A 27,484-nucleotide genomic window follows, 5' to 3' on the forward strand; every position below is an offset into this window, starting at 1 on the left:
ATTTTTGTGAAGTCTTCTACAACTGGCTCATTGACTTACCTTCCATTTTAATTCCTGCCATTGGTCATTCCTTGTAGCCTCCAAGTCTGTTATCTGATACCCTGGTTTCTCACTTCCTTCATCTTCCTGAATTCAGTGACTTTTTGTTCTACTCTCTCTTAGTCTCCATGTCAGAATCACATTAACTGTAACATTTCTATTTCTAACATTCAATTTGAACTCCAAATTTATAATTTGGACTTTTAGATTTATAAACTCTTATTCTTTAGCTTGTTTAAAAAAAAAAACACAAAACTTTGAGCAAATTTGGAATGAAGAGAATGATAAAAGTAAGAAGCATTTAAAATAGATAAGATCTAAACTGACTTCACTTAAACATGACAGGTGATGTATCTATATTTTGAGTTTTTACCTTGATGGACTAGCATTTGTATCATCAATATTAGCACTTGTCATTGTTTTTCCTTTTTAAAAATGAAACTTAAAATTATTTATTTTGCTTAGCTAAATTAAAAGTATATTCAAATAGTACAGTGGAAATAATTATTTAAAGAATCAGCTTTTTTCATATATTAATGTAAATGGGCCTTTAATATTTGATATGTATCATAGATCTGTGTCATATTTCTGCATCAATGTGAATATGATACTGACTGCCTTTTGATCTTTTCTCATTAGCCAACACAAGCTATCAACAGTACATTTTTCAGCCTCACTTTGTCATATTCATGATGATGACCAGTCAATCTCAATTCATTAAGTAACTTAATCTAAATCATTTTGTGTTAATGTCTTTCAGTTGATGATTATAACCCCCAAAGAAATGTTCTTTTAAAAAGGCAAAATAATATACTAGGATTTCATGGAAATGAAAACAATAAATTTAAAGACCTTATAAAATTCACAGAACTCAAATACATCATGAGTCACAGGGTCCTTTCTGATTTTGCTCCTGTCTTCTCCAGCATTACTTTACCTGTCTTCCTTTGCATGAGTTCCCAGTTTAGGTAAAGTTATATCTTAACATAGCACCTTGACTTTATAATTTGTATCAATTTTTAATGTATTATTTAGTTACTCTAATTTTCCTGTTTGTCAATAGTATGTAGGTATCATGAGAGCCAGAACCATTTCTGTATTATTCACTCCTTTATCCTCAGTGCCTTGCAAAGCATCTGAGATAATTGTGTATTCTGCTCTTACACTGAAATCAATTATCTTTTGAACCCAAGGCAGCAATCCTAGAGCAACTATTCCCCTTTCCGAATTCAAGGCCTTTTATTGAAGGTTCCTTCATCCTTTGATCCTGTTACTTCTCACAGTGCTTCTAAGTTCTTTCACACCTCTGGGGTCTTTTCCATATATCCTGTTTTCCTGACTTTTGAGCTCTTCTCATATAAACATGAGCATTCCTGCTACATAGTTACATGTATGAATTTGTCACATAGTAACTATGCTTATCAGATAATAATTTTGGAATGACTGGTAGTTAAATAAGCTGCATATAGATTTATGTGATTAGTGCCATTTAACTTTTAAGCATTTGGTGTTTGTTTTTATGTTACTCACGATGACTTTTTTTTTTTTTCTATAATCAGATAGCAAGAAAACGACACAAGGTTATTGGCACTTTTAGGAGTCCTCATGGCCAGACCCGACCCCCAGCTTCTCTTAAGCATATTCATCTAATGCCTCTTTCTCAGATTAAGAAGGTGCTAGACATACGAGAGACAGAAGGTATGGTCATTGGATAAACTATTGGCTAGATAAAAATAGTTTATATTCATTGAAAGTTTGATTCCCTTATATATATTTTTTAAGCTGGTATATTATCTTTAAATATTGTTGGTTAGTTCTGGCAAAGTAATTGTTCTTATACTTCAACTACATCTCTAGGAACTGGGAGATTTTTAGTTCAAATGAAAATACTATCTCAGTCTGAAGGATATCTTCATCTCTTAAGGGACAGAGAGCTTTTAAGTGGTTACATGTCAAAATAGAGCCCATTCCCACACTAAAACTTATTTTTATTCCTTCAGAATCCAAAGACAATTGTAGTCTATTACCTGTGCCCCACAGCTTATAACCTTCCCTGTTGCCAATGGCTGTATTGTTAGGGATACACTTAGGATATGACAGGAATAGATGTGCATGAGTAAGTACACCCAAAGTAACTATGGTAGACTCAACATGGGCTCAAATGTGTATTAAGGAAAGCTTTTACTCTATACTTTGGGAGTGTTAGAGAGGATTCTTTGAAGGCCTGAAATTGGGAAAAGTTTATACCTACTGGCGCAGTATCAGTTTTTAAAATAGTACCTAGTGATGTGCATGCCTGGCAATATTTTGCTTGTTTAGGCATATATTTTTACAGTGTAAACTGGTTCCATTACTGATCCCATCCTCAAATGATGGAAAGCTTTTAATTTAAGAGAAACAATAAAAAAACCCTTGAATGGCAACTTACATTGCTATCTTTACTCAATTGTCAAATTCTGGATTTATTAAAGGTTACATAGAACATTCACTTAAATGATCTCTATATTTTTGGATTATAATTAGGGAAGACTTCATTGTTTAAAATAGGTTCTGTTTTAGCATCTTGGTCATAAAACATTTTGTAACAATTTGAGTATTTTATTTATTTGAACTTGATTTAAATAGGTTGAATTATTGAATTATTCTTACAATGTCACTTTATTTTAAAACTTAAATTCTAGAATTCTAAGAAATGATATAATCTAATTTTTTAAAACTCCATCAAAGAAAATATGAAATGTCATGGAAAATACTGCTTACTTAACAATATCATTGTTGGTTCCTCACATGGTACATACTATTATAATTCTTTCCAGTGTTTCAACTTAATATGATGCTATTCTTTGTCCAGTTAAAAACAGAGGGGAGGGCTTCCCTGGTGGCACAGTGGTTGAGAGTCCGCCAGCCGATGCAGGGGACACGGGTTTGTGCCCTGGTCTGGGAAGATGCCACGTGCTGCGGAGCGGCTAGGCCCGTGAGCTGTGGTCCCTGAGCCTGTGCGTCCAGAGCCTATGCTCCGCAACGGGAGAGGCCGCAACAGTGAGAGGCCCGTGTAATGCAAAAAAAAAAAAAAAAAAAAAAAAAAGCAGAGGGGACAGAAAAGGTAGAGAAGAGATAATTTTTTGGAGTTTCATTGCTCTGAGGGAACTTGTGTTAAGTCTGTCATTTTCCAAGGAGTAACATTTAATGTTTGTGATTATTCTGGAACCCTAGATTGCCATAATGCTTTTGCCTTGCTTGTGAGGCCACCTACAGAGCAGGCAAATGTGCTGCTCAGTTTCCAGATGACATCAGAGGAACCTCCAAAAGAAAACTGGCTAAAGATGCTGTGTCGACATGTAGCCAACACCATTTGTAAAGCAGATGCTGTAAGTTCTTAAACCACTATTATAATGAAAGTTTAAACTCCATGGTAATATACAGACTAAACGTCTACATTTCTAATGACTTGTTAATTATGGATGAAGGAGAGTTTGTGTTGTGTTTATTGAGGAAAACTGATTTAAAAGTTGCTTTGGAGGAAATTTTTAAAAATATAGACACATGAAACATTTCTTTGAGTCCCTAGCTTACAGACAGGGCCTCATATATAAGGCCTCATAGCCTTACAGCTCCTTTGACTCTGCTGTAGTGAAGCTTTTGGGACTTATAATGTATTTTCATTAGTGCTCTTTGACTTGGCTATCTGTGAGAGAGTATTTTGTTCTATTGTTCTTTTATCTTATTGAGATCAATAGGTGAATTGTAGCAAGTTGTTTTTCCTGTCAGGCAAGTTGCCAATGCAGTTTTCTTAGTCCAGTCTCTTAAAATCAAATGCCATTATGAATATATAACCATTTTTATCCTGTACAGATTAAAGTGAAGATATATGAGAAAATCAAATTCTTGAAGTTAAATGACTCACCAGAAATCAGGTAGCTTGTAGTAGATCTTGGATGAAATCTAGGTCCATTAAAAGATAATTTGGGGGCTTCCCTGGTGGCGCAGTGGTTGAGAGTCCACCTGCTGATGCAGGGGACACGGGTTCGTACCCCTGTCCAGGAAGATCCCACATGCCGCGGAGCGGCTAGGCCCGTGAGCCATGGCCGCTGAGCCTGCACGTCCGGAGCCTGTGCTCCGCAAACGGGAGAGGCCACAACAGTGAGAGGCCCACATACCGCAAAAAAAAAAGAAAAAAAAAGATAATTTGATTTCTTCATTATATATGGGAGAGACATGTGATAGATATAGATCCCTTCATCTTTGCACAAATGACATAGATGGAGGAGAATGTATAGACAGATAACCTTTTTCAGTATAGTACTTGGACATTTCCTGTGGGAATAAAACATACAGTTTATTATAGTTAAATCTGATCTTAAAGACATTGAGGTATAATTATTATTGCTTATAAAGTAAATACTTTATTAAAAGTATTTACCTAACTGTTTAGAAAAATTAACAGACTTTTAAATTTTATGTTTTTTAATTGAAGTATAGTTGATTTACAGCATTGTGTTACTTTCTGGTGTACAGCAAAGTGATTCAGTCATACATATATATATACACACATATTCTTTTTCATTATGGTTTATTATAGGATACTGAATATAGTTCCCTGTGCTATACAGTAGGACCTTGTTGTTTATCTATTTTTATATATAGTAGTTTGTATCTGCTAATCCCAAACTCCTAGTTTATCCCTCTCCCACCCCTGTTCCCCTTTGGTAACCATAAGTTTTTACATTTTCTATGTCTGTGAGTCTGTTTCTTTTTCGTAAATAAGTTCATTTATGTCCTATTTTAGATTCCACATATAAGTGATATCATATGGTATTTGTCTTTTCTCTTTGTGATTTACTTCATTTAGTATGATAATCTCTAGGTCCATCCATGTTGCTGCATGGCATACTTTCATTCTTTTTCATGGCTGAGGGGTAGTCAGTCCATTTTTTTAAACTTTTTTTCTTTTTAAATTAATTAATTATTTATTTTTGGCTGCATTGGGTCTTTGCTGCTGCGCACGGGCTTTTTTCCTAGCTGTGGCGAATGGGGGCTATTCTTCGTTGCTGTGCGCAGGCTTCTCATTGTGGTGGCTTCTCGTTGCAGAGCATGGGCTCTAGGCACGTGGGCTTCAGTAGTTGTAGCTCGCCACCAGAGAAGTCCCTATTCCATTTTGTATATATACCACATCTTCTTTATCCATTCATCTGTCAGTGGACATTTAGGTTGCTTCCATGTCTCAGCAATTGTAAATTGTGCTGCTGTGGACATTGGGGTGCATGTATTTTTGAATTATAGTTTTCTCTGGATATATGCCCAGGAGTGGGATTCCTAGGTCATACGATAACTCTATTTTTAGTTTTTTTAAGGAACCTCCATACTGTTTTCATAGTGGCTGCACCAGTTTACATTCCAACCAACAGTGTAGGAGGGTTCCCTTTTTCTCCACACCCTCTCTGGGATTTGTTATTTGTAGACTTTTTAATGATGGCCATTCTGACTGGTGTGAGGGGTACCTCATTGTAGGTTTGATTTTCATTTCTCTAATAATTAGTGATGTTGAGCATCTTTCCATGTGCCTCTTGGCCATCTGTATGTCTTCTTTGGAGAAATGTTTATTTAGGTCTTCTGCCCAGTTATTGATTGGGTTGTTTTCTTGTTATAGAGTTGTATGAACTATTTGTATATTTTGGAAGTTAATCCCTTGTTGATTGAATCGTTTGCAAATATTTTCTCCCCTTTTGTAGGTTGTCTTTTCTTTATATGGTTTCCTTCCTGTGCAAAAGCTTATAAGTTTGATTAGGTCCAATTTGTTTATTTTTGCCTTTATTTCTATTGCCTTGGAAGACTGACCTAAGAAAACGTTGGTACAATTTATGTCAGAATGTTTTGCCTGTGTTCTCTTCTAGGAGTTTTATGGTGTCTTGTCTTATATTTAATTCTTTACCATTTTGAGTTTATTTTTATGTATGGCGTGAGGGTGTCTTCTCACTTCATTGATTTACATACAGCTGTCCAGCTTTCCCAGCACCAGTTGCTGAAGAGAGTGTCTTTCCTCCATTGTATATTCTTGCCTCCTTTGTCAAAGGTTAATTGACTGTAGGTATGTTGGTTTATTTCTGGTCTCTCTGTTCTGTTCCATTGATCCATATGTCTGTTTGGGGGCCAATACAACACTGTTTTGATTACTGTAGCTTTGTAGTATTCTCTGAAGTCTGAGAGGGTTATGCCTCCTGCCTTGTTATTTTTCCTCAGGATTGCTTTGGTAATTCTGTTTTTTTTATGGTTCCATATAAATATGAGAACTATTTGTTTTAGTTCTGTGAAAAATGTCATGAGTAACTTGATAGGGATTGCATTAAATCTGTAGATTGCTTTGGGTAGTATGGCTGTTTTAACAATATTAATTCTTCCAATCAAGAGCATGATTTCATTTCTTTGAATCATCTTCAGTTTCCTTTAACAATTTTCTAGTGTTCTCAGCATATAAATCTTTGACCTCCTTGGTCAGGTTTATTCCTAAATATTTTGTGTGTGTATGATGTAGTTTTAAAAGGGATTTTTTCTTTTTTTTTTTTTTTAACTTTCTGATATTTCATTGTTAGTGTAAAGAAATACAACAGATTTCTGTATGTTAATCTTGTATCATTACCTTGCTGAATTTATCAGTTCTAATAGTTTTTGTGTGGAGTCTATAGGGTTTTCTATATTTAGTGTCATGTCATCTGCATGTAATGACAGTTTTACCTCTTTTCCAATTTTGATACCTTTTATTCCTTTTTCTTGTCCATTGCTGTGGCTCAGACTTCCAATCCTATATTGAATAGAAGTGGTGAGAGTGGGCACCCTTGTCTTGTTCCAGATTTTCGCGGGGAGGCTTTCAGCTTTTCACCATTGAGTATTATCTTGGCTGGGGGTTTGTCAAAACAGCTTTTATTATGTTGCAATATGTTCCCTCTATACCCGCTTTGGTAAGAGTTTTTATCATGAATGGACATTGAATTTTATCAGATGCTTTTCCTGCATCTATTGAGATGATCATGTGTTTTTTGTCTTTTCTTTTGTTGATGTGGTGTTATCACACTGATATTTGTATGTCGAACCATCTTTGTGACCCTGGGATGAATCCAACTTGATTGTGGTATATGATCTTGTTTTTATGTGTTGTTGGATTTGGTTTGCTAATATTTTGTTGAGAATTTTTTCACGTATATTCATCAAAGATATTGGCCTTTAATTTTCTTTTTTGGTATTGTTTTTGGTTTTGGTATCAGGGTGATGGTGGCTTTTAGAATGCCTTTGGGAGTGTTCCGTTTTCAATCTTTTGGTGGAAGAGCTTGGGGAGGGTTTTTATAAGTTCTTCTTTGTATGCTTGGCAGAATTCCTCAGTGAAGCCATGTGGTCCTGACTTCGGTTTGCAGGGAGTTTTTTCATTACATATTGTATTTCACTTCTAGTGAATGGTCTGTTCAAATTTTCTTTCTTCTTCATTCAGTTTTGGTGGGTTGTATGTTTCTAGAAAATTGTACATTTTTTCTAGGTTGTTGAATTTGTTGGCATATAATTGTTCATAGTATTGTCTTGTGGTTTTTTAAATTTCTGTTGTACTGGTTGTTATTTCTCCTCTTTCATTTCTTATTTTATTTGGTTCCTCTGTTCTTGATGAGCCTGAAGAGAGGTTTGTTGATTTTGTTTACCATTTCAAAGAACCAGCTCTTTTCTTTTGTTTTTTAATCTATATTTTATTTATTTTCTCTCTGATCTTTATTATTTCCTTCCTTATAAGAACTTCTTTTGCTGCATGCCATAGATTTTGTATGGTTGTGTTTTTATGTTATATGTTTCAAGGTATCTTCTGATTTCCTCTTTGATCGCATCATCAACCCATTGGTTTTTGTAGCATGTTTTTTAGTCTCCATGTAATCATTTTTTTCTCATTTCTCTTTTTGTGGTTGATTTCTAGTTTCACACCTTTGTGGTCAGAAAAGATGCTTGAAATAATTTCTATCCTCTTAAATTTGTTCAGGCTTGTTTTTTGTCCTAGTATGTGGTTTGTCCTAGAGATTATTCCATGTGCACTTAAAAAGAATGTGTATTCTGGTTTTTTGGGATGTAATGTCCTGAAAATAGCAATTAAGTCTAACTGTTCTGTTGTATCATTTAGGATCTCTCTTGCCTTACTGATTTTTATATCTGGAAGATCTGTCCATTGGTGTGAGTGAGGTGTTAAAGTCTCTTACTATTGTATTCCTGTCAATTTCTCCCTTTATGTCTGTTACCATTTGCTTTTTGTATTTAGGTGCTCCTATACTGCATATGTTAACAAGTGTTATGTTAACGAGTGTAATAGCCTCTTCTTGTATTGACCCTTTTATCATTATAGAGTGTCCTTTATTATCTTTATTACATTAGTTTTAGAGTCTGTTTTTGTCTGATAGGAGTATTGCTAGACCCACTTTCTTGTCATTTCTGTTTGCATGAAATATCTTTTTCCATCTCATCACTTTCAATCTATGTGTGTCCTTCGCCCTAAAGTGGGTCCCTTGTAGGCAGCATATTGTAAGCTTCTGTTTTTTTATTCAATCTTCCACTCTGTGTCTTTTTATTAGAGAATTTAGTCCATTGACATTTTAGGTAATTATTGGTAGATATGTATTTATTGCCATTTTAAATCTTGTTTTCCAGTTGATTTTGTATTTCTTCTTTGTTCCTTTCTTTTTGTTTTTCATTTTGTAGTTTGATGGTTTTCTTTTGTATTACGCTTTTGTTCTGTTCTTTTTGGTTTTTGTGAATCTGTTGTATATTTTTCATACTCACTTCCCCCACATTTTATGATTTTGATGTCTTCTTTTACATCTTCATGTTTATTCTTTAGGTGTTCATTGTAGTTATCATTGCTTTCACAAAAATTTATTTTTTTAATCTGTATACTGGCTTATTTAAGTGATTTACTTTCCAGCTGAGATATTTCTCTTTCCTCTAGATTCTTGCTTCTTTTCTATTTAAAGAAGACCTTTCAATACTCCTATTAAGATAGGTTTAATATTACTGTATTCTTTTAGTTTTTGCTTGTCTGAGAAATTCTTTATCTCTCCTTCTATCCTAAGTGATAATCTTGCTGGCTAGAGTATCCTGAGTTGCAGCTTCTTCCCTTTCAAGACTTTGAATATATCTTGCCACTCCCTTCTGGTCTTCAATGTTTCTGTAGAGAAATCAGCTGATAGCCTTATGTGGTTTCCCTTGTAATTAACACTTTGTTTTTCTCTTGCTGCCTTTAGAATCCTCATATCTTTTAACTTCTGTCATTTTAATTATAATATGTCTTGGTGTAGGTCTGTTTGGGTTCTTCTTGTTTGGGGCCCTCTGTGCTTCCTGTACCTGGGTATCTGTTTCCTTCTTTATATTTGGGAAGTCATCAGCCATAATTTCTTCAAATACATTTTTTTTTTTTTTTTTTCAGTACGCGGGCCTCTCACTGTTGTGGCCTCTCCCGTTGCGGAGCACAGGCTCCGGACGCGCAGGCTCGGTGGCCATGGCTCACGGGCCCAGCCACTCCGTGGCATGTGGGATCTTCCTGGACTGGGGCACGAACCCATGTCCGCTGCATCGGCAGGCAGACTCTCAAACACTACGCCACCAGGGAAGCTCCAAATAAATTTTTGATCCCCTTTTCTCTTTGTTTTCCTTCTGGGATCCCTATTATGCATAGATCTGGATACTTTATATTATCCCATAGGTCTCGTTTATTGCTTTCCCTTTTTTTTTTTTCATTTGTGTTTCTGTCTGCTGTTCTGATTGGGTGATTTCCATTATTCTATCTTCCAGATCACTTATAAGTTCTTTTGCATTATCCAGTTTGTTGTTGATTGCCTCGAGTTCAGCTTTTGTTTTGGGAAATGAGTTTTCTAATTTAATTGCCTCCTTTTTATAGTTTTTAGTTCCTTTTTACAGTAATGTGCATTTCTATTGATAGACTTGCTTAATTACTTCAGTATTTTCATTACCTCCTTTTTGGACTCGGATCTGCTAGACTGCAGATGTCTGTTTCATTGTTCTTTCAGGGGAATTCTCTTGGTCTTTTAATTGGGAGTGTTTCCTCTGCTTCATTTTACTTCTGTTTCTCTGACTCTGTGAATTAAGGAGAAATAGTTATCTGCTGTGGTCTTGAAGGGCTGTTTTTTGTGTTTCCCTGTGTAGCCCTCGTGAGTGTAATATTTTTGTTCAAGGGCTGTTTTTATTATGGATGTCTGCCACATTTTTCTTTAGTGTGTGTTACCTGTTATCCCCTTGATAGGGGGTATGATTGTTACCGTGATGACCAGAGCCTGCACTGATGTTGAGTGTGGCCTCCTCTTTGCTCTTTGGTTGTCACAGCTCTGTCAGGGGCAGGGTCTGCACCCCAGTTGTTGGAGTAGATGCCACCAGCTCTGTTTCTGGACTGGTGTGAGGTAGTTGGGCTTGAATGCCCCTGCTGGGAGAGGAACCCCTGATTATTCCTCTGCAGAAGCTGTCTACTGGGAAGTCGCTCTGTGGTTTTGCTTGTTACCTGTCGTGTTGGCTCACCAATGTATACTGTCTTTGGCACTGCCCTCAGTCCCACCTCAACCATGGGAATTCAGACAGTAAGCTGGGGTATCTCTCAGGTGCTGTGCTCACAAAGCCACTAGCATAGATCTTTTGACATGGAACCACTGAGTTCAAGCACTGGTATACCATGGTCGTGCACCTGGACTGGGTCAAGCATCTGGACCCACCGTAGGAGCTACTGAGTCAGCCCAGACCCCGGCCCCGGCTCTGTGTGTGAGCGCCAGCAGAGCCTGCTATCGCCAGACCTGCCCCAGCCACAGGAGCGCCAATAATCTACTCCGATGTCCTGCAGGCACTGGGTTTACAAAACTGTCTCAGATGCACAAATCCGCAGATATCACAGCTGCTGGAACACTCAGATTTCAACCCTGCTTCTGAAGTTGTGCGGCCGCTGGCCATAGGCTAGGGTTTCAGCCCTGCCTCCATGTGTGGGCAGCTCACCCAAGCTTGCTCGCTCCCAAATCACAGAGGCAGAGCCTCACCCTCTGAGCACACCGAGAATGAGGCTGCTGTTCCAGGCCCCGCCTCTCCCTTTGAGCTTGCGGGTTAACAATGGGACATCAGTGACAGATCTGGGCTCCTTCTTGTGCATGCCCCTGTTTGCAGCTGTGGACCACACTCCAGCCCCTTCAGGCTGTCTCCATGCAGCCAATGCCAGTCTTCTCAGGTCTGTCCTCTGAAGCCCAAGTTTTAGCACTAGCCCCTGTGTGTACCAGCAGATGTGGGTCCTAGGCTGGGGATTGCAGTGAGATGGCCAGGGCCTTCTGTGCAGGTCTATGTTCTTCTTGTTGCACACTGGCTGCAGCACTCTCCTCCAAGCTTCTGAAGCTCCCTTTCTCTCCCCACTGATCTCCCCTGCTGGTAAAGCGGCTTCCCATGGTGAGGGAACCTTTCCTCTTTCACAGCACCCTCCCAGGGGCACAGATCCCATCCCAATTCCCGTTTTCTTTCTTTCACCCTACCTGTTAGGTGGTCATCTTTCTTGCATTTTGGTTTTATGAGATCTTCTGCTGGCATTTAGCAGGTATACTATAAGAATTATTCCACATGTAGATGTATTTGTGGTATATTTGTGGGAAGAGGTGAGTTCCACTTCCTTCTATTCCACCACCTCCTCTGGCCCTTGATTTGTTCTTTAAAAATTTCTGTGGGGGGCTTCCCTGGTGGCGCAGTGGTTGAGAGTCCGCCTGCCGATGCAGGGGACGCGGGTTCGTGCCCCGGTCCGGGAAGATCCCACATGCCGCAGAGCGGCTGGGCCCGTGAGCCATGGCCGTTGAGCCTGCGCGTCCGGAGCCTGTGCTCCACAATGGGAGAGGCCACAACAGTGAGAGGCCCGCGTACCGCCCAAAAAAAAAAAAAAAAAAATTTCTGTGGGCCAAGAATATGTTGTTATAAATAAAGGATTGTTCCACAAAAAGGTTCATAGAAGGAAATACAGTGCTAGTGTGTACAACAGAGTGCTGATGAGAAAAGAGATGCAGACAGCTTTTTGTAAAGCCAAAAAACTGCTCATTATAAGGAAGAATTTTTTCTCATAGTTCTAGATATCCATATATAAAATGGATTTCTGCAGTATAGTGATTGCCTATTATAGAGATTACTCCTGCATTTATCACAATGCCTGACTACATGGCTTATGCAGTCCTTTCTAAATGTATAACCATGATTCTGAAATGTAAACGGTTAATGGAAAAATTTCCTTAAAATAAAATCTATTGAATTACTAGCCACAGGATGGCTGATAATTCTAGAACTGAAATATAAACAGTTAATGAAGATATTTCATAAAGTAAAATTAACCACAAGATGGCAGCAAACATTTAACTATATCCTGATTTATACTGTGTTAAACCACAGAATTCTTCCCAGTTGTGAAATTTTGTTACTAAGAAATGTTTGTAAATTCAGATATTAGGCAACTTCAGTTGAGTTCTTTCCTACATTTCAAATATTATGCATAGTAAATTTTTTAAAAGCCCTGAGTCGGTGTCTTATCATTTGAGAACTTTTGCCATGTTGAAGAGGAAATATTTCTATACTCATACACACACACACACACACACACACTGTAAAAAATATAAAAATCTGATTCTTTGAATCAGTTTTTGTTCTTCTGTTATATATACTTTTTGAGGCCTTAAATAAATTTCAGAGTAGAACTTATATCAAACCCATCAGAAATCTTGAGTAGCTTCATTTATATATGCTCCCTATGTGAGCATATAAGTTCTTAAAGGTTTGATTTTAGGAACAGTTGTGTATCTTTATTTTGTTTATTTTAAAATAAAAATATTAATTTTCAACAGGAGAATCTTATTTACACTGCTGATCCAGAATCCTTTGAAGTAAATACGAAAGATATGGACAGTACATTGAGTAGAGCATCTAGAGCAATAAAAAAGACTTCAAAAAAGGTGAGTCTTAGTGAAATTATTATTCAGCATATCTCCAAAATGTATTTTTCAGAGTATATTAAAATAGTATTGCCATAGACATCAGGTAGTGTATAAAATAAAGCTGTTTTTGGTTCTAGGCAATGGCCTACAGAGATAATAGTTTAGCTCAGTGAATTCTTTGGCACAGTAATTATAACAAATTGTTATCCTTCCCATTATAGTTACTATGATACTTCTGATGGTGTTTTAGGTATAGATACGTGTGCATTCATGTTAGAAATTGCATTTAACATGAATTGCGTTCATGTTAAAAATCAGATATTTTTCACCAAAGGGCACACAGTAGAGTCAGGAAACCTGGGATCTATTCCTTACCATAAGTGTGTTTCAGACTTCTAATGATGAAGATAGCTTTGTTACTTACCTTATAGTATTGAAGTTGTTGAGGACTACACAAGAATGTTGGTAATAGGGCTTTTTAAAAGTAGAACTAGACTTTTAATTTTACAGGTAAAATTTTGCAACTGTAGTCTACTTGCTAGGTTTATAAGTCTTGGTTGTTGTTTTCCTTGCCTTTGAGGGGAGGCTTTATACTTTAATCATCATTGAATCTCTGCATTTAACATGTATGATGTATAGTAGATAAACATGTTAACAATGATGATTCAAGTAAACTCCTACACTTTTTCAATTAAAGAAATTGAGGTTTAAGTGACTTTGGATCAAAGATCTCACAACTAAATTGTAGCAGAATCAGATAACACCCAGGTTTCTTCTCTCATGCCAAATTTTCCCTCCCACTTTCTCCTGCTGGACTAGTGTAGGTGCTCTATGAAACCAAGATGGAGTAATCTACAATGTACTACATTTTCTCACTGCTTTGTCCAAAGAGATTCTAATTTTGCTATATACTTTTTATAGAAAAACTTTTGGTGTGAATTTGGCTTTGTTTACATATAATTGTTCTAATCAGTTAGATTTGTCTAGGTTTTTTAATTAATTGTAATTTAACTCTAGGTTACAAGAGCATTCTCTTTCTCCAAAACTCCAAAAAGAGCTCTACGAAGGGCTCTTATGACATCCCAAAGTTCAGTGGAGGGAAGAAGTCCTTCTAGCAATGATAAGCATGTAATGAGTCGTCTGTCTAGCACATCTTCATTAGCAGTAAGTGATTTTGATTTAATGGGCTAAATGACTCCAAATTTATGAAGTTGGTGTGGAATTTGTTAACTTTTTAAAGATGGAAATATTAATATCTCCATCAATTTTTTGGATATATCTAAGCATCTGACCTCTTTACTGGGTTAGGTAACTGAGAAAACCTCACTTAATGAACTAGAGACTTACTTAATGTGTAGTTTGATATGAAATTTTATTGGGATTGAGTTGTAGGTCTCTAAGAAACATGTTTCAATCTGGCCTATCACTTTACTGATGTAAATAGCTATGGTTCTATTTATAGATTGGCTCCAGTAATATAGCAGAGACTGAGTTTTATTTCTTTCATTATTTCTGTGATGAATATATAATCTCTGAAGCTGTGAATATCAAAGGATGATATGGGTTCTAAATTCATGTATATATTTTTAAATGTTTCCTGAGCAATCCAAATTCCCAACAGTGTCAGAATTTTAGTCATTTAATTAATATTAAGGGCATTTCTAACATTTATTATTATCACTAAATAGTGATGTATCTGTCCTTTGTAAAAATTATTAACCTTACCTACTAAGGTTAAGAAAAGCAAGTGACTGTCACTTCTTAGCTGTATGTCCTTCAGCAAGTTTCCTATTCTCTCTTATCCCCATTTTTGCAGATGAGAGAAAAGAGGTTAATAGTACTTACCTATGGTGTTATTGTAGAGAGTAAATACACACACACACTCACGTATAATGTGATTTTGTACTCAAAGGCAGTTTGAGTAATGGTTAAGAGCATGAACTCTGGAACTCACATGTTCAAATCCCGGTTCTGCTATTTGCTAGCTGTGTGACTTTTGTCAGCTTATTAGAGATCTTCCTGTTTCAATTTCACTGTCTGTAAAATGAATCTAAAGTAGTAGTTGTAAGGATTAAATAAGTTAATATACACAAAGGGAGTGCTTTGGTGTTTTATAAATGGTTACCTTTAATTGTTAAAGTTTACACAGAAAAGGCACATAATGCTTAATAACTTATTTTTTTATAAAGCTAGTTAAGTCGTTAGTTAATATACATCAAAGGTTACAGCTAATATGAGTATGTTTATACAGAACTTTTAATCAAGATTAACCTTCCAGTGAGAGAGAAATTGTACTTAGTTGATGATATAAATTTTTGCAAAAAAATTTGATTAATGAAAAATATATTGAAATTGACAAAATTTAGCATTCATTTACTAAAATTGGACTGTAAGCTTTCTGAAGTCCAAAGTACTATCCCTTGTTTATTTCCTGCATTTATAGTAACTATTATAAACATTGCTTTTCAAATGAAGATAATTGGATTTAATAGAAGAATTTTGGAAAATTAATATATATTATTTATGGTTTTGTCAATTTTATGTAGACAACATAAATAAGAAGTACCTAAAATATCTTTAAGACGTTCATGTCCTCTTCTCAATTGCCTATTTCTGTTCTAACAGATTACCCATTCTGTTTCCACAAGCACTATAATTGGATTTACTAAGCATGGTTATGTTCAGCGCTCAAACTCTACTGGTGGGCGCTCTCAAAACTCCTGGTTTCGATCTATACGTCATTCTGCCTCACGAGCTAGTTTTTCAGAGATGCTAGAAGGAAATACTGAGTTTTCAAATTTCAAAAAAAGTTCTATCCAAGTCATCTTTGACATTTGTGAAGAATTAGGAGATATGCCAACCAGTAATGGAAACAAGCCTCGTGAAGTTTAATGTGAGCTTATTAGCTATTTGAAGTTTGCATTTGTGAAAAAAGAAAGTATTTTTCTCCACTGAATTACTTATTAGGTGGGTGGGGACTTTTGAATTCACGACTTTATAACTGCTTTGAATTCACAACATAGGCTTAATAGAGTTTCTTTGCTTATTGGCACATAAAGATATGTTTGCAAGGTAATTTACTTATAAGTCCAGAAAAAATCAGTCCCATTAGAGATTTTCTTATTTATGAAAATGATTATTTAAAAAATAGTAGTAATTGTCCTGTGAAGTGGATTTATATTACAGATCTGATTCTTAATCTTAGATTTATGACATTTATGTAAAATTTATGCTTTTAATATGGCAAATCGTAAAGGTTTTACCTGAGGAAAATGTAAACTATTATACTATCTACTTAAATCATTTCTTTGCTATCACTTGAGTGGTAATACTTTACCAACCTAGCTCTTTAAACACTTCATTTTATTTACTACCTAGTTGATGAGAACTTATAGCTAGCTACCTTGCTGGCTCTAAGTTTAGTTGCAGTTAGCCATTAATATCTGCTAAAATAAAACAGTACCTTTATAATTTGTTTTGATTTACACTCCCTCTTGAGTGTTTGGTATTCATGTCTATGTTTCTTTGTTATTAAAAATCTGATGATATTTAACTTTGACACTCTGAAACAATAAGTTTAGACAGCTTAGTATATTAATAATCTCTATTATCAGCACTGCTGTTTTGCTCAATTTTTACATGGAGCAAAATCATACATACACACAAACACAGACATATAAATATGGGTTGCATACATAATATAAAAACTCTTTCGTAGTTTATGACTTTTAATTTAGAAAATTATTTCCCACGAAGTAATTTTACTCCTCTTAATTCTGCTTTATGATTAAGTTAAGAAGAAACCACTAGGGTTTGTCTTTTTAAGCTCAAAACTTATACTCTAATTTATAATTTTAAAAAAACCTGAAACACTAAGCATATATCTGTTTCAACTGAGTTCATATGTAGTAAACTAGTCTATCCATTTGTTTCTTGTTTTCAGAATGCTAAAATAGTTTTAATTATGTGTTCTCCTCGCCCTTCCCCCTAATTTTATTTAAAGAGTTTAGATTTTTCAGATGTCTTGTTATGATAATTTGTAAAATGTAAAAATGACATGTATGATACTAAACTATATATTACAATTTTTAAAAGAAAAAATCTTAAATACACAATATTTTGTCTTCACAGGGTATCCCATCTCCTTCCCTTGTCAGCCTTCCTTCCTTCTTTGAAAGGAGAAGTCATACTTTAAGTAGATCTACAACTCATTTGATATGAAGCTTAAAAAAATCTTAATTTGTAGAAACTTTTAAACAACCTCATATTCAAATAAGAAACTGACTTAAATGGTACTTGTTGTTAGCACTTGGTGAACGCTGGAAAGAAGGTAACACTAAACTATGCCATTTTATTTTCTTCTTGAAAGAGTAAGATTAACCTCTTACATTTTTTGAGTTAATTCATGTAAAAAATTAGATTGATTTTGATGTAATTTTTCTTTGTTGAATGCAATTGAAGACCAATCATTTAAGTTATTCATAATATTAGTAACTTTGCCACGTGATGCAGTAAATAAATTTTATTGGCTGACGCCAAATACTGCTGTGAATCTCTTTGTATAGTGTCCATGAATGAATTTTTGGAAATAAATATCTGTGTATCTCAATTTGTTCAGAAATTAAGTGATACCACAGTACTTACTAGATAAAAACCTGCATAGATCTCTGAATAGTGGGTTCTTGGTCCACATGTGCTATTTAAAGTAGTTATTTAACTGCTCCTTTTGCAGTTTATTTTATAAATAAAGATACAGCATGTGGATTTTAAAAGATTTGCCACTATTAACAAGAATAACAGTTAAAGGAGATGGTTTCAAAATATGCTTGCAAATTGAGATAAGGGCAGAAAGATTAGAAAATAATGTATATTTTGCACAAACATGATACTGGTGTATACTTGTAGCTGTTTAAGGGACAATATACTTATGATGATTTTAGCCACTAGCAAATCTTGATTTAGTTTGATAGTGTGTGGAATTTTATTTTGAAGGATAAGACCATGGGGAAATTGTGGTAAAGATTGTTTATATTCTTTATGAAATAATTCTAAAGTTGGCTAACCTGCTGTAAAATACATAGATATGTGTATGGTCAAATTTTTATCATGGCCTCATAATTAAGTGTAAAACTGAAATACATTTATTTGCTTTTGTAAAATACTTTTCAAACCCTGATGTTATCTTTCACAGTAGTCTTTTTTTTTAAGTCAGTAATACAAATTAATCAAGTTCCTATGAATAAATGCATTTTTATTTCCTACCTGTTGAGGGAGTACTGCAAATGTTTAATTGTCACTTAACAATTTTCAGTTACCAGTTATAATAGTTTAACTGACTATATAGATTTTTTTCTATGCCACATATGTACCACTTTTAAATAGTAAATGGTCCTTTATTGCTATATTTTAAAAGCAGTTGTATTAGGAAGAACTTTGTAAATAAATACTTAAAACTCAAGTATATTTTATGTTTCATGTTTTAAACAGTTCTTTCAGACAAATTTTCATAAGCCAGTATGAATGCTTATATCAGCCTTTGCTCTGTTGTATATTTGCTTGCATATTTATTGCTTATTGCTTATTGCTTATTTAATACTTATTGCTATTAGTATTTGTAAGCATTATGTGTACTGGGCAATGTGTAAGTTAGGAGTCGTTAATCTAGAATCTACTTTGCAGAATGGAGGTAGTGAATCCTATGATAGTTTATATAAAAGTTTGTGTTTATGTGCATGTATGCATTTTTTCTGGCAGAAAATACACAACTTTTATCATTGTATTGGGATGGAGGGAGCTGTGGTTGCCTCCAAAGATGTGGGTTTTCCAGGGAGAGGAAGTGATGTGAGAAAAGGCATGAACTTGGAAATGTATTGGATGTTCACTGGCAAAGTGTAGCAGGTAGTTAATTTTAACTTTAAAGGGAGCTTTAAAGTCAATGTGGGAAGGTACTATTACCCAGGAGTGTGGATGCAGGAAGATGTGAGAAAATTGGAACTCATTACTGCAACAGAATACCACAATTCTCACAGACATACTTCTAGAGGAATGTAACTTATTAATACTGATACAGGAAGAAATAGAACACATATAAATGTTCCTATAAACACTATAGAAATGGAATCCACATTTAAAATTATTCCTAGAAAAAAATCACCAGGCCCAGATGGCTTCACTGGATAATGCTATTCAATATTTAATGAAGAATTAATACCAATCTTACACAAATACTTAAAGAGAATAGAGGAAGGAAACGTCCCGTCTCATTTTATGAGTTCTGGATAACTTTGGACATTTTAAGAAATGTTAATCCTATTTGTGAAAATACATGCAATATTTCAAAATGTTAACAAATGAAATATTGTAATATATAAGAAGAATAGTATATCATAACCAAGTTGGGTTTATGCCAGGCACACAAGGTTATTCTAATTTTAGATAATTTATCAGTATATTTTCCTAATAGGTTAAGGGAGAAAAATTATATTACCTCTGTAGTTGCAGGGAAAACATCCGATAAATTTGTCTCTTGTGATCAGACTTTTTGCAGATTAGGAGTAGAATGGAACATCCTTAAACTTATAAAAGATTATCTACCAAAAAAACTATAACAAACATCATACTTAATGATGAAACCTTGGCAACATATTCTTTGTGATCAGAAAGGAGTGGGGTGCCTACTTCACCTTTAATCAACATTTTAATGTAGTCCCTCCCAGTGCAGTATTGTAAGAAAAAGAAATGGTATAAAAATTAGAAAGGAAAAACCAATACTGCTGTTATTCACAGATGATATGATTGTGTAGATAGGAAATCCTAAAGAATCTACAGATAAGTTACTAAATTAAATTCTGATACAAAATCAGTATACAAGTATGAATTATATTAACACCAGCCACAAACAGGTTGAAAATGCTTTTTCTTAAAAGATACCTGTTACAATAGCATAAAAACCACTGAAGTACTTAAGAATAAATCTAATAAAAGATGTACAAGATCTTACAGAGAAGACCATGGGACTTTATTTACATTAATTAAAGACCTTAATAGAGAGATTATACCATAGTCATGGATTGGTTACTTTACTTTTGAAAAATGTTTCCCCCAAATTGAATTATAGATTCAAACAAAGCCAGTCAAAATACAAAGTGTGTGTGTTTGTGTGTGTGTAAAATAACAAACTTTTAAAAATTTATATGGAAATACAAGAGTTATGAATAACCACTCAGTTGAGGAAGCTTTATTAGAAACAAGGTTTATTATAAAGTTGTAGCAATCAAGACGTTGAGGTGTTGGAAGTTTTGGTGTACTGAACACAAATAGATTAATGGATTATAATTGAAAATACATAATCAGACAAAAGTAGCACTTTAAAACATTGGGGAAAAGACAGTCTGTTCAATAAATGGTGCAGAGAAAAATGGGTATCTCTATTAAAAAAAGAAGGGAAGGAAATTAATTTTTTCACATGCTATATACAAAAATGAATTTTAAGGGAATTGTAGACCTAAATATGAAAGGTAAAACTATAAAGATTTTACTAGGTAATATAGGAGAGTATGTTTAATCTGTTGGGTTGGAAAAGATTAGTTAAACTTGTTACTTTGTTTAAGCTAATTATAGTGGGAAAGATTGATAAATCTACATTAAAATCAAGAACTTCTAGTCATGAAAAGACATCATTAAGAGAGTGAGAGTCACAGAGTAGATGTTTGCAATTTATGCAGTTGACAAACGACTCATATCCAGAATATGTAAATAACTGAAAAATCTGAAAAATCAGACATCTCTATAGAAAAAAAGGCATTTTACAAGTGAGAAACCCAAATGGCTAATAAGTTTATTAAGAGATGTTCCTCATTCATAATGCAGAAAATGCAAGTAAGATACCATTGCACATGCACCATATTTGCTTAGCACAAATGGGAAGCAGAGAAGTCTCTTCCACTGCTTGTAGGAATGTAAATTGTATAATCATTTTACAAAATGCTTGGGCATTAAGCAGTAAGGTTTAAGATATGCATACCTTAAAACCAAACAGTTGTAATCCCAGATATTTATTTCAGGAAAAATAGGCACACGAATACCAGAATCCATGTACAAAAGAATGTTCATAGCTACATTATACATAATAGCCTGAAAATGAAAAATCAGAAATTTATATCAGCATTATAATGGATGAATATACTGTATTATAGTCATGCATTGAATGAACTCCTGAACATGCAATGACCTGGATAAATCTTGAGAGTATTGAGTGAAAGAAAACAGATATAAAAATAACTATTTTTTAAATTCTATTTATATAAAGTTTAAAAATCGACAAAGTGATACTTTATTGTGTAAGGTTGTAGAGTTATCTGGTAAAAGTTTAAAGGCAAACAAGAAAATTGTTACTCTAAAAGCCAACATAGTATAACCTCCATGGGGGAAAATGAGGAAGGGGCACATGGGAATTTAGGTACTCTGGCAGCATTCTGTTTCTTAACCTTTATGTTATATACTTGTTCACTTCATAGTAATTTATTGTTTTATTTAGCTTTTTAAGAAGACCAATAATGTTGACAAACATCTTTCAAGGTTGAGAGAGCAAATATAAAATGTTAGATGTGATATAATACACTGACACGTGCATATTATATTATGAATAACTTTCTGCCAGTCAAATTGCAGACTTAGTTGAAATTGATAAATTCTGAAGAAAATACAAAAAAAAAAGACTCAGTAAGAAAAAAAAAATCCTGGTTGGTTCTATAATTATTAAAGAATAGATTCCAAAGTTAAAATTCTTTCTTACAGAGAAAATGCTTGGCCTAGATAGTTTCAGAGTAAGTACACCCCAAATTCAAGAAACAGATTGAAGAGAGAACATTTTCCATTTATTTATTTATTTTTGAATATTTATTTACCTATTTGTTTTTGGCTGCGTTGGGTCTTAGTTGCGGCACGCAGGATTTTTCATTCTGGCACACAGGCTCTTCATTGCAGCACACGGGCTTCTCTCTAGTTGTGATGAGCATGTGGGCACCAGAGTGCACGGGCTCAGTAGTTGCGGCACACGGGCTTAGTAGTTGTAGTGCGGGCTTAGTTGCCGTGTGGCATGTGGGATCTTAGTTCCCTGACCAGGGATCGAACCCATGTTCCCAGCATTGTAAGGTGGATTCTTAACCACCTGGACCACCAGGGAAATCCCAACATTTTCCATTTTCTAATGAGTTTTTAACATAACCTTGATATCAGAACAAAGAGAAAAGGAAAGGAAAATTATAGTCTAATCTCATTTAAGACTATCAATGGAAAAATTCTAAAATTGCTAATACTCTATTAGCAATGTGAATTCAGCATTGCATAAAAAAGATTATGCATCATTACTAAGTTGAGTTTATCTCTGGAATGCAAGGTTGATTTAACAATGCAAAATCAGTTTTTAAATACAAAATGTAATTCACCACATTAACAGATAAAGGGGAAAATCATAGGATCATCTCAGTAATAAATAAAAAACATCTGAAATTTTTTTTTTTTTTTTTTTTTTTTTTGCTGTACGCGGGCCTCTCACTGTTGTGGCCTCTCCCGTTGCGGAGCACAGCCTCCGGACGCGCAGGCTCAGCGGCCATGGCTCACGGGCCCAGCCGCTCCGCGGCATGTGGGATCTTCCCAGACCAGGGCACAAACCCTTGTCCCCAGCATCGGCAGGCAGACTCTCAACCACTGCACCACCAGGGAAACCCTGAAAAATTTAATGCATAAAAAAGCACTTCCTTAAGGTAGTAAAGAACTTTCACCAAGAAAGAGTACAGCACACATCTTACTTAATGATGAAACTTTAAAAGCATTTCCTTCAAGATCAGAATACAAGGATGTCATTATATTGGAGGTTCTAGCCAGTGCACTGACAATTTAAAAAAAAAGAAAGAAAGGTCTAAGAATTCAAGAGGAGGGACTTCTCTGGTGGCGCAGTGGATAAGACTCCGCGCTCCCAATGCATGGGGCCCAGGTTCAATCCCTCGTCAGGGAACTAGATCCCACATGCATGCCACAACTAAGAGTTCGCATGCCACAACTAAGTAGCCCTGGAGCCGCAACTAAGGAACCCGTCTGCTGCAACAAAAGGAGCCCACATGGGGCAACTAAGACCTGGTGCAACCAAATAAATAAATATTTAAAAAATAATAATAAAAAGAATTCAAGCGGAAAAAATATATTCTTATTCACAGGGGAGTTATTGTCTGCATAGGCCCATCTTCCCTCCCCACCTTCACAAAGAATATGCAGATAAATTGGTGGAATTAATAAGAGTTTAGTAAGGTTCTGGAAACAAGTAAAAATCAATTTTATTTCTATGTACCAGCAAAAATCAAAAGCTATGATAAAAAACAAGTAATTTGCAAGATTTTTATGCAGAAAATTAAAACTTTATTAGAAGTCATTAATCTAACAGTACAGAGTATATTCTTAGATAGTAATTCCCCAAATTGTCCATCCTCAGTAAGAATTTTTAATTTATTAAACTGGCTTATTCTAAAATAGACTTGGTAGAGCAAATAGCCAGTAAAGTTAAGATATTCGTGAGGAGGCACAAGGTGAGAGCATTTGGTTTACAAGATACCAAGACTTAAAAACAAAATGGTATTTGGTGCAAGGATAGGTAAATTGACGTATTGATGAATTGATTTATTGTACAGAAGTCAGTTTGTCATTAGGTAGTAAAGTTGTACATGACCACACCTATATCCATTCTTACTTAGGGAAGCCGTTGCACACGTGTGTCTGCTGGTGTACAGGTGTGAGAATGCCTACAGCAGCATTGCTTATAGTATTCCCAAATTGGAAACAACCCAATGTCAACAGTAGAATGGATATGTAAATTATAGGATAGTCATACAATTTAATGACGTACAGTGATGACATGAATGCATTTTGTCTACATCCAATAACAATTTCAGGAACATATTGAGTGAAAAAGCAAGTCAGAAAAATAGATACAGCATTATTCTGTCTATATAAAGTTCAACAACAATATAACTTCAAAAACAAGAAGGACAGTTATTTAGGGATAGATAGCTGGTAACATTTTAAAGAAAAACAAGGGCATAATAAATAGCACAAAATTCTGGATAACAGTTACCTCTTGGGAGGGTGGGTTTAGGGAGAGAGATTATGGTCAGAGAGGAGCACAAAGGGAGACTCTAAGGTACTGGTAACTTAATATGGCATGGTGTATGCATGGGTGTTTATTTTGTTATTCTCATAATATTCATTTTAAATTTTAAGTTGTATTATATATTTCACAATAAAAGTTTTTAAAGAGGAAAAAACATCCTCAAAATAAAATAGCAATAGAGGGAAATCATCTAAATGTAATACTGTGTAAGAACTGACAGCAAATATCATGTTACATGAAATACACATACCATTGCATTAAATTAGAAAAGATAGATTTACCCTCCCCCACAACTGTTTATTCGGTTTTTAAAGCTTTAGCTAATTCAAAATACAAAAAAATTAAGTGATTGGTATACATCATAAAAAAGAATAGGGAAATTATTAATGATGCGGCTGTATACTCCAAAGATTTCCCTAAAAATGTTAGAATTAATATTTGGCTGGTTACATGATATGTAATACAGAAATCAAAAGCTTTTCTTCAAGTTGGCAATATCCAGTTAGCATTTGAAGCAACAGATAAATTCTCCTTACAATAGTGACAGACTTTATAAAATACCTTGGAATAAATTTAATAAGAAAGGAACAGACCCTGTGTAAATACAGACCCTTATTAAATAAAGGGCATAAAGCAATCTTGAATGATCATAGAGACTTCTTTTTCGTGGATGGGAATACCTAATACTTAAAATAGGTCTAAATTAATATCTAAATTCACTGCATTTCCATTTAGAATCTTGTTTATAAATTTTTTATTGAGATATGATTGGCATATAACATTATATTAGTTTCAGTTATAAATATGATTCAATATTTGTATATACTGCAAGATGATCACTACAATATGTCTAGTTAACATTCATCACCACACATTGTTACCCATTTGTTTTCTTGCGATGAGAACTTTTAAGATCTAGTCTCTTAGCAACTTTCAAATATACAATACAGTATTACTAATTACAGTCACCAAGCTGTACATTATATCCCCATGACTTATTTAATACTGGAAGTTTGTACCTTTTGACCCATTTTGCCCACCCTCCACCCCACACTCCCCACCTCTGGCAACCACCAATCTGTTCTCTATGTCCATGAACTCGTGTTTTGGGGGTGTTTGTGTGTTGTGGGTTTTGTGTTTTTTTTTAAGATTCCACATATAAGTGAGATCATAAAGTATCTGTCTTTGTGTGACTTACTTAAGTTAGCATAATGCCCTTAAGTAGTTCCCTCCATGTTGTCAGAATGGCAAGATTTCCTTTTTTTAATAAAATGGCTGAATAATATTCCATTTTGTTTGTGTGTGTTTGTGTCACATTTTTTAATCCATCTAATCACTGGACACTTGTTTCCATGTCTTGGCTTTTGTAAATAATGCTGCAATGAACATGGGGGTCATATATCTTTTCAAGTTAGTTTTTTCTCTGTCTTTGTGTAAATACCCAGAATGGATCATATGTAGTTCTATATGTTTAATTTTTTGAGGAACCTTCATGCTGTTTTCCACAACACCAGCCCCAATTTACATTTCCAACAACAGTGTACAAGCATCCTCTTTTCCACAACCTCACCAGCTCTTCTTTTATCTTTCTGATAATAGCCATACTAACAGGTATGAGGTGGTATTTCATTGTGGTTTAGATTTGCAATTCCCTTTTGATTAGTGATGTTGAGCACCTTTTCATGTTGCCTGTTGGCCATCTGTATGTCTAAAAATGTCTATTCAGATCTTCTGCCCATTTTTAAATTGGATTTTTTTTTTTGGCTCTTGAGTTGAATGAGTTCTTTATATATTTGGATATTAGCCCCTTATCATATATATGATTGCAAATATTTTCTCCCATTCAGTAGGTTGCCTTTTCATTTTGTTGTTAGTTTCTTCTGCTGTGCAGAAGCCTTTAAATTTGATGTAGTCCCACTTGTTTTTTTTAAATAGGTTTTTGTTTATTTTTGTTTGTTTGTTTGTTTGGTTTAGAATAGTACAAAATGATTCTAATACTAATGTCTGTAGGGGAGAGTAGATGTCTGAGACTAGCCAAAGTTCTTTTGCAAGTTAGGGAGGACTTGCCTCCCAAAGTTTCTATAATTAAACCCACTTAGTACTGGAATGGTATAGACAACTAGATTAGATAAATAATATAGAAGATCCAGAAAAAAAAAGATCAGAATATATATGAGAAACTAATAAATGATAAGAGTGTCATTTCAGTTTGGATGTAAAGGATGGTTTATTTATGAATATACTGGCATAATGGGCTATCCGTTTGGAAGAAAACAAAGTTATATTTACAGCTTATATCGTTTTGAAAATAAGTTCCGTTTTTAAATATAAAAGCAATAAAATATAGGAAAATATCGTCATAACCTGTGTGTGGGGAAAAGAAACAAGACAAAAACGTCAAGATAGACATGTTTTACTTCATAAAGATAAGTTGTTTGTATATGGTGAAAAATTACATATACAGGTCTACCTTGGAGATATTGCAAGTTTGGTTCCAGACCACTGCAATAAACTAAGTATTGAAATAAGGCAAGTCACATAAATTTTTTGGTTTCCCAGTGCGTGTAAAAGTTGGTTCACACTATACTGTAGTCTGTTAAGTGTGCAATAGCATTATGTCTAAAACAAAAAGACAATGTACATACCTTAGTTAAATAATACTTTATTGCTAAAAAAATGCTAACCATCATCTGAGCCTTCAGCGAGTCTTTGTGCTGGAGGAGACTCTTGCCTCGAGTTGATGGCTGCTGACTGATCCAGGGTGTTGTTTGCTGAGGGCTGGGGTAGCTGGCAGTTTCTTAAAATAAGACAACAATGAAGTTTGCCCCTTTGATCGACTCTTTCTATAAGGAACGATTTCTCTGCAGCATGCAATGTTGTTTGATGGCATTTTACTTCAGAAGTTTCAAAATTGGAGTCAGTCCTCTCAAACCCTGTGCTGCTTTATCAACTAAGTTAGTGTAAATCCTCTGTTGTCATTTCAACAATCTTCACAGCATCTTTACCAGGAGTAGAGTCCATCACAAAAAAAACACTTCTCTTTGTTCATCCATGAGAAGCAACTCTTCATCTGTTAAAGTTTTATCATGAGATTGCAGCAATTCAGTCCCATCTTATGGTTCCCCTTCTAATTCTACTTCTCTTGCTTTTTCTACTACATCTGCAGTTATTTCCTCCACTGAAGTCTTAAACTTAAAGTCATCCATGAGGGTTGGAGTCAGCTTTTTCGAAACTCCTGTTAACGTTGCTATTTTGTCCTCTTCCCATGACTCCTGAATGTTCTTAATGGCATCCAGAATGGTGAATCCTTTCCAGAGGT

At 34.8% G+C, this 27,484-nt stretch overlaps 1 protein-coding gene across 8 annotated transcripts in view; it reads left to right on the top strand.

Moving 5' to 3' along the window:
- Window positions 1-18,462, top strand: part of ECT2 (epithelial cell transforming 2) — a 63,909-nt gene extending 45,447 nt beyond the window's left edge. For 4 of the 8 annotated variants that reach the window (XM_019946268.3, XM_033855485.2, XM_073803910.1 and 1 more), the window contains 6 exons: window positions 1,599-1,737; window positions 3,253-3,407; window positions 12,915-13,022; window positions 14,022-14,168; window positions 15,630-15,897; window positions 17,136-18,462. In XM_019946268.3, the coding sequence (XP_019801827.1) occupies window positions 1,599-1,737; window positions 3,253-3,407; window positions 12,915-13,022; window positions 14,022-14,168; window positions 15,630-15,896 (816 nt within the window). In that variant the 3' untranslated portion in view covers window position 15,897; window positions 17,136-18,462. The remainder of the gene's footprint in view (window positions 1-1,598; window positions 1,738-3,252; window positions 3,408-12,914; window positions 13,023-14,021; window positions 14,169-15,629; window positions 15,898-17,135) is intronic. The other 4 variants (XM_019946272.3, XM_073803911.1, XM_033855490.2 and 1 more) reach the window with 2 other exon arrangements.
- Window positions 18,463-27,484: the final 9,022 nt, after the last annotated feature.

Source organism: Tursiops truncatus, chromosome 4 (genome assembly GCF_011762595.2).
Source record: "Tursiops truncatus isolate mTurTru1 chromosome 4, mTurTru1.mat.Y, whole genome shotgun sequence".
Classification (NCBI taxonomy): domain Eukaryota; kingdom Metazoa; phylum Chordata; class Mammalia; order Artiodactyla; family Delphinidae; genus Tursiops; species Tursiops truncatus.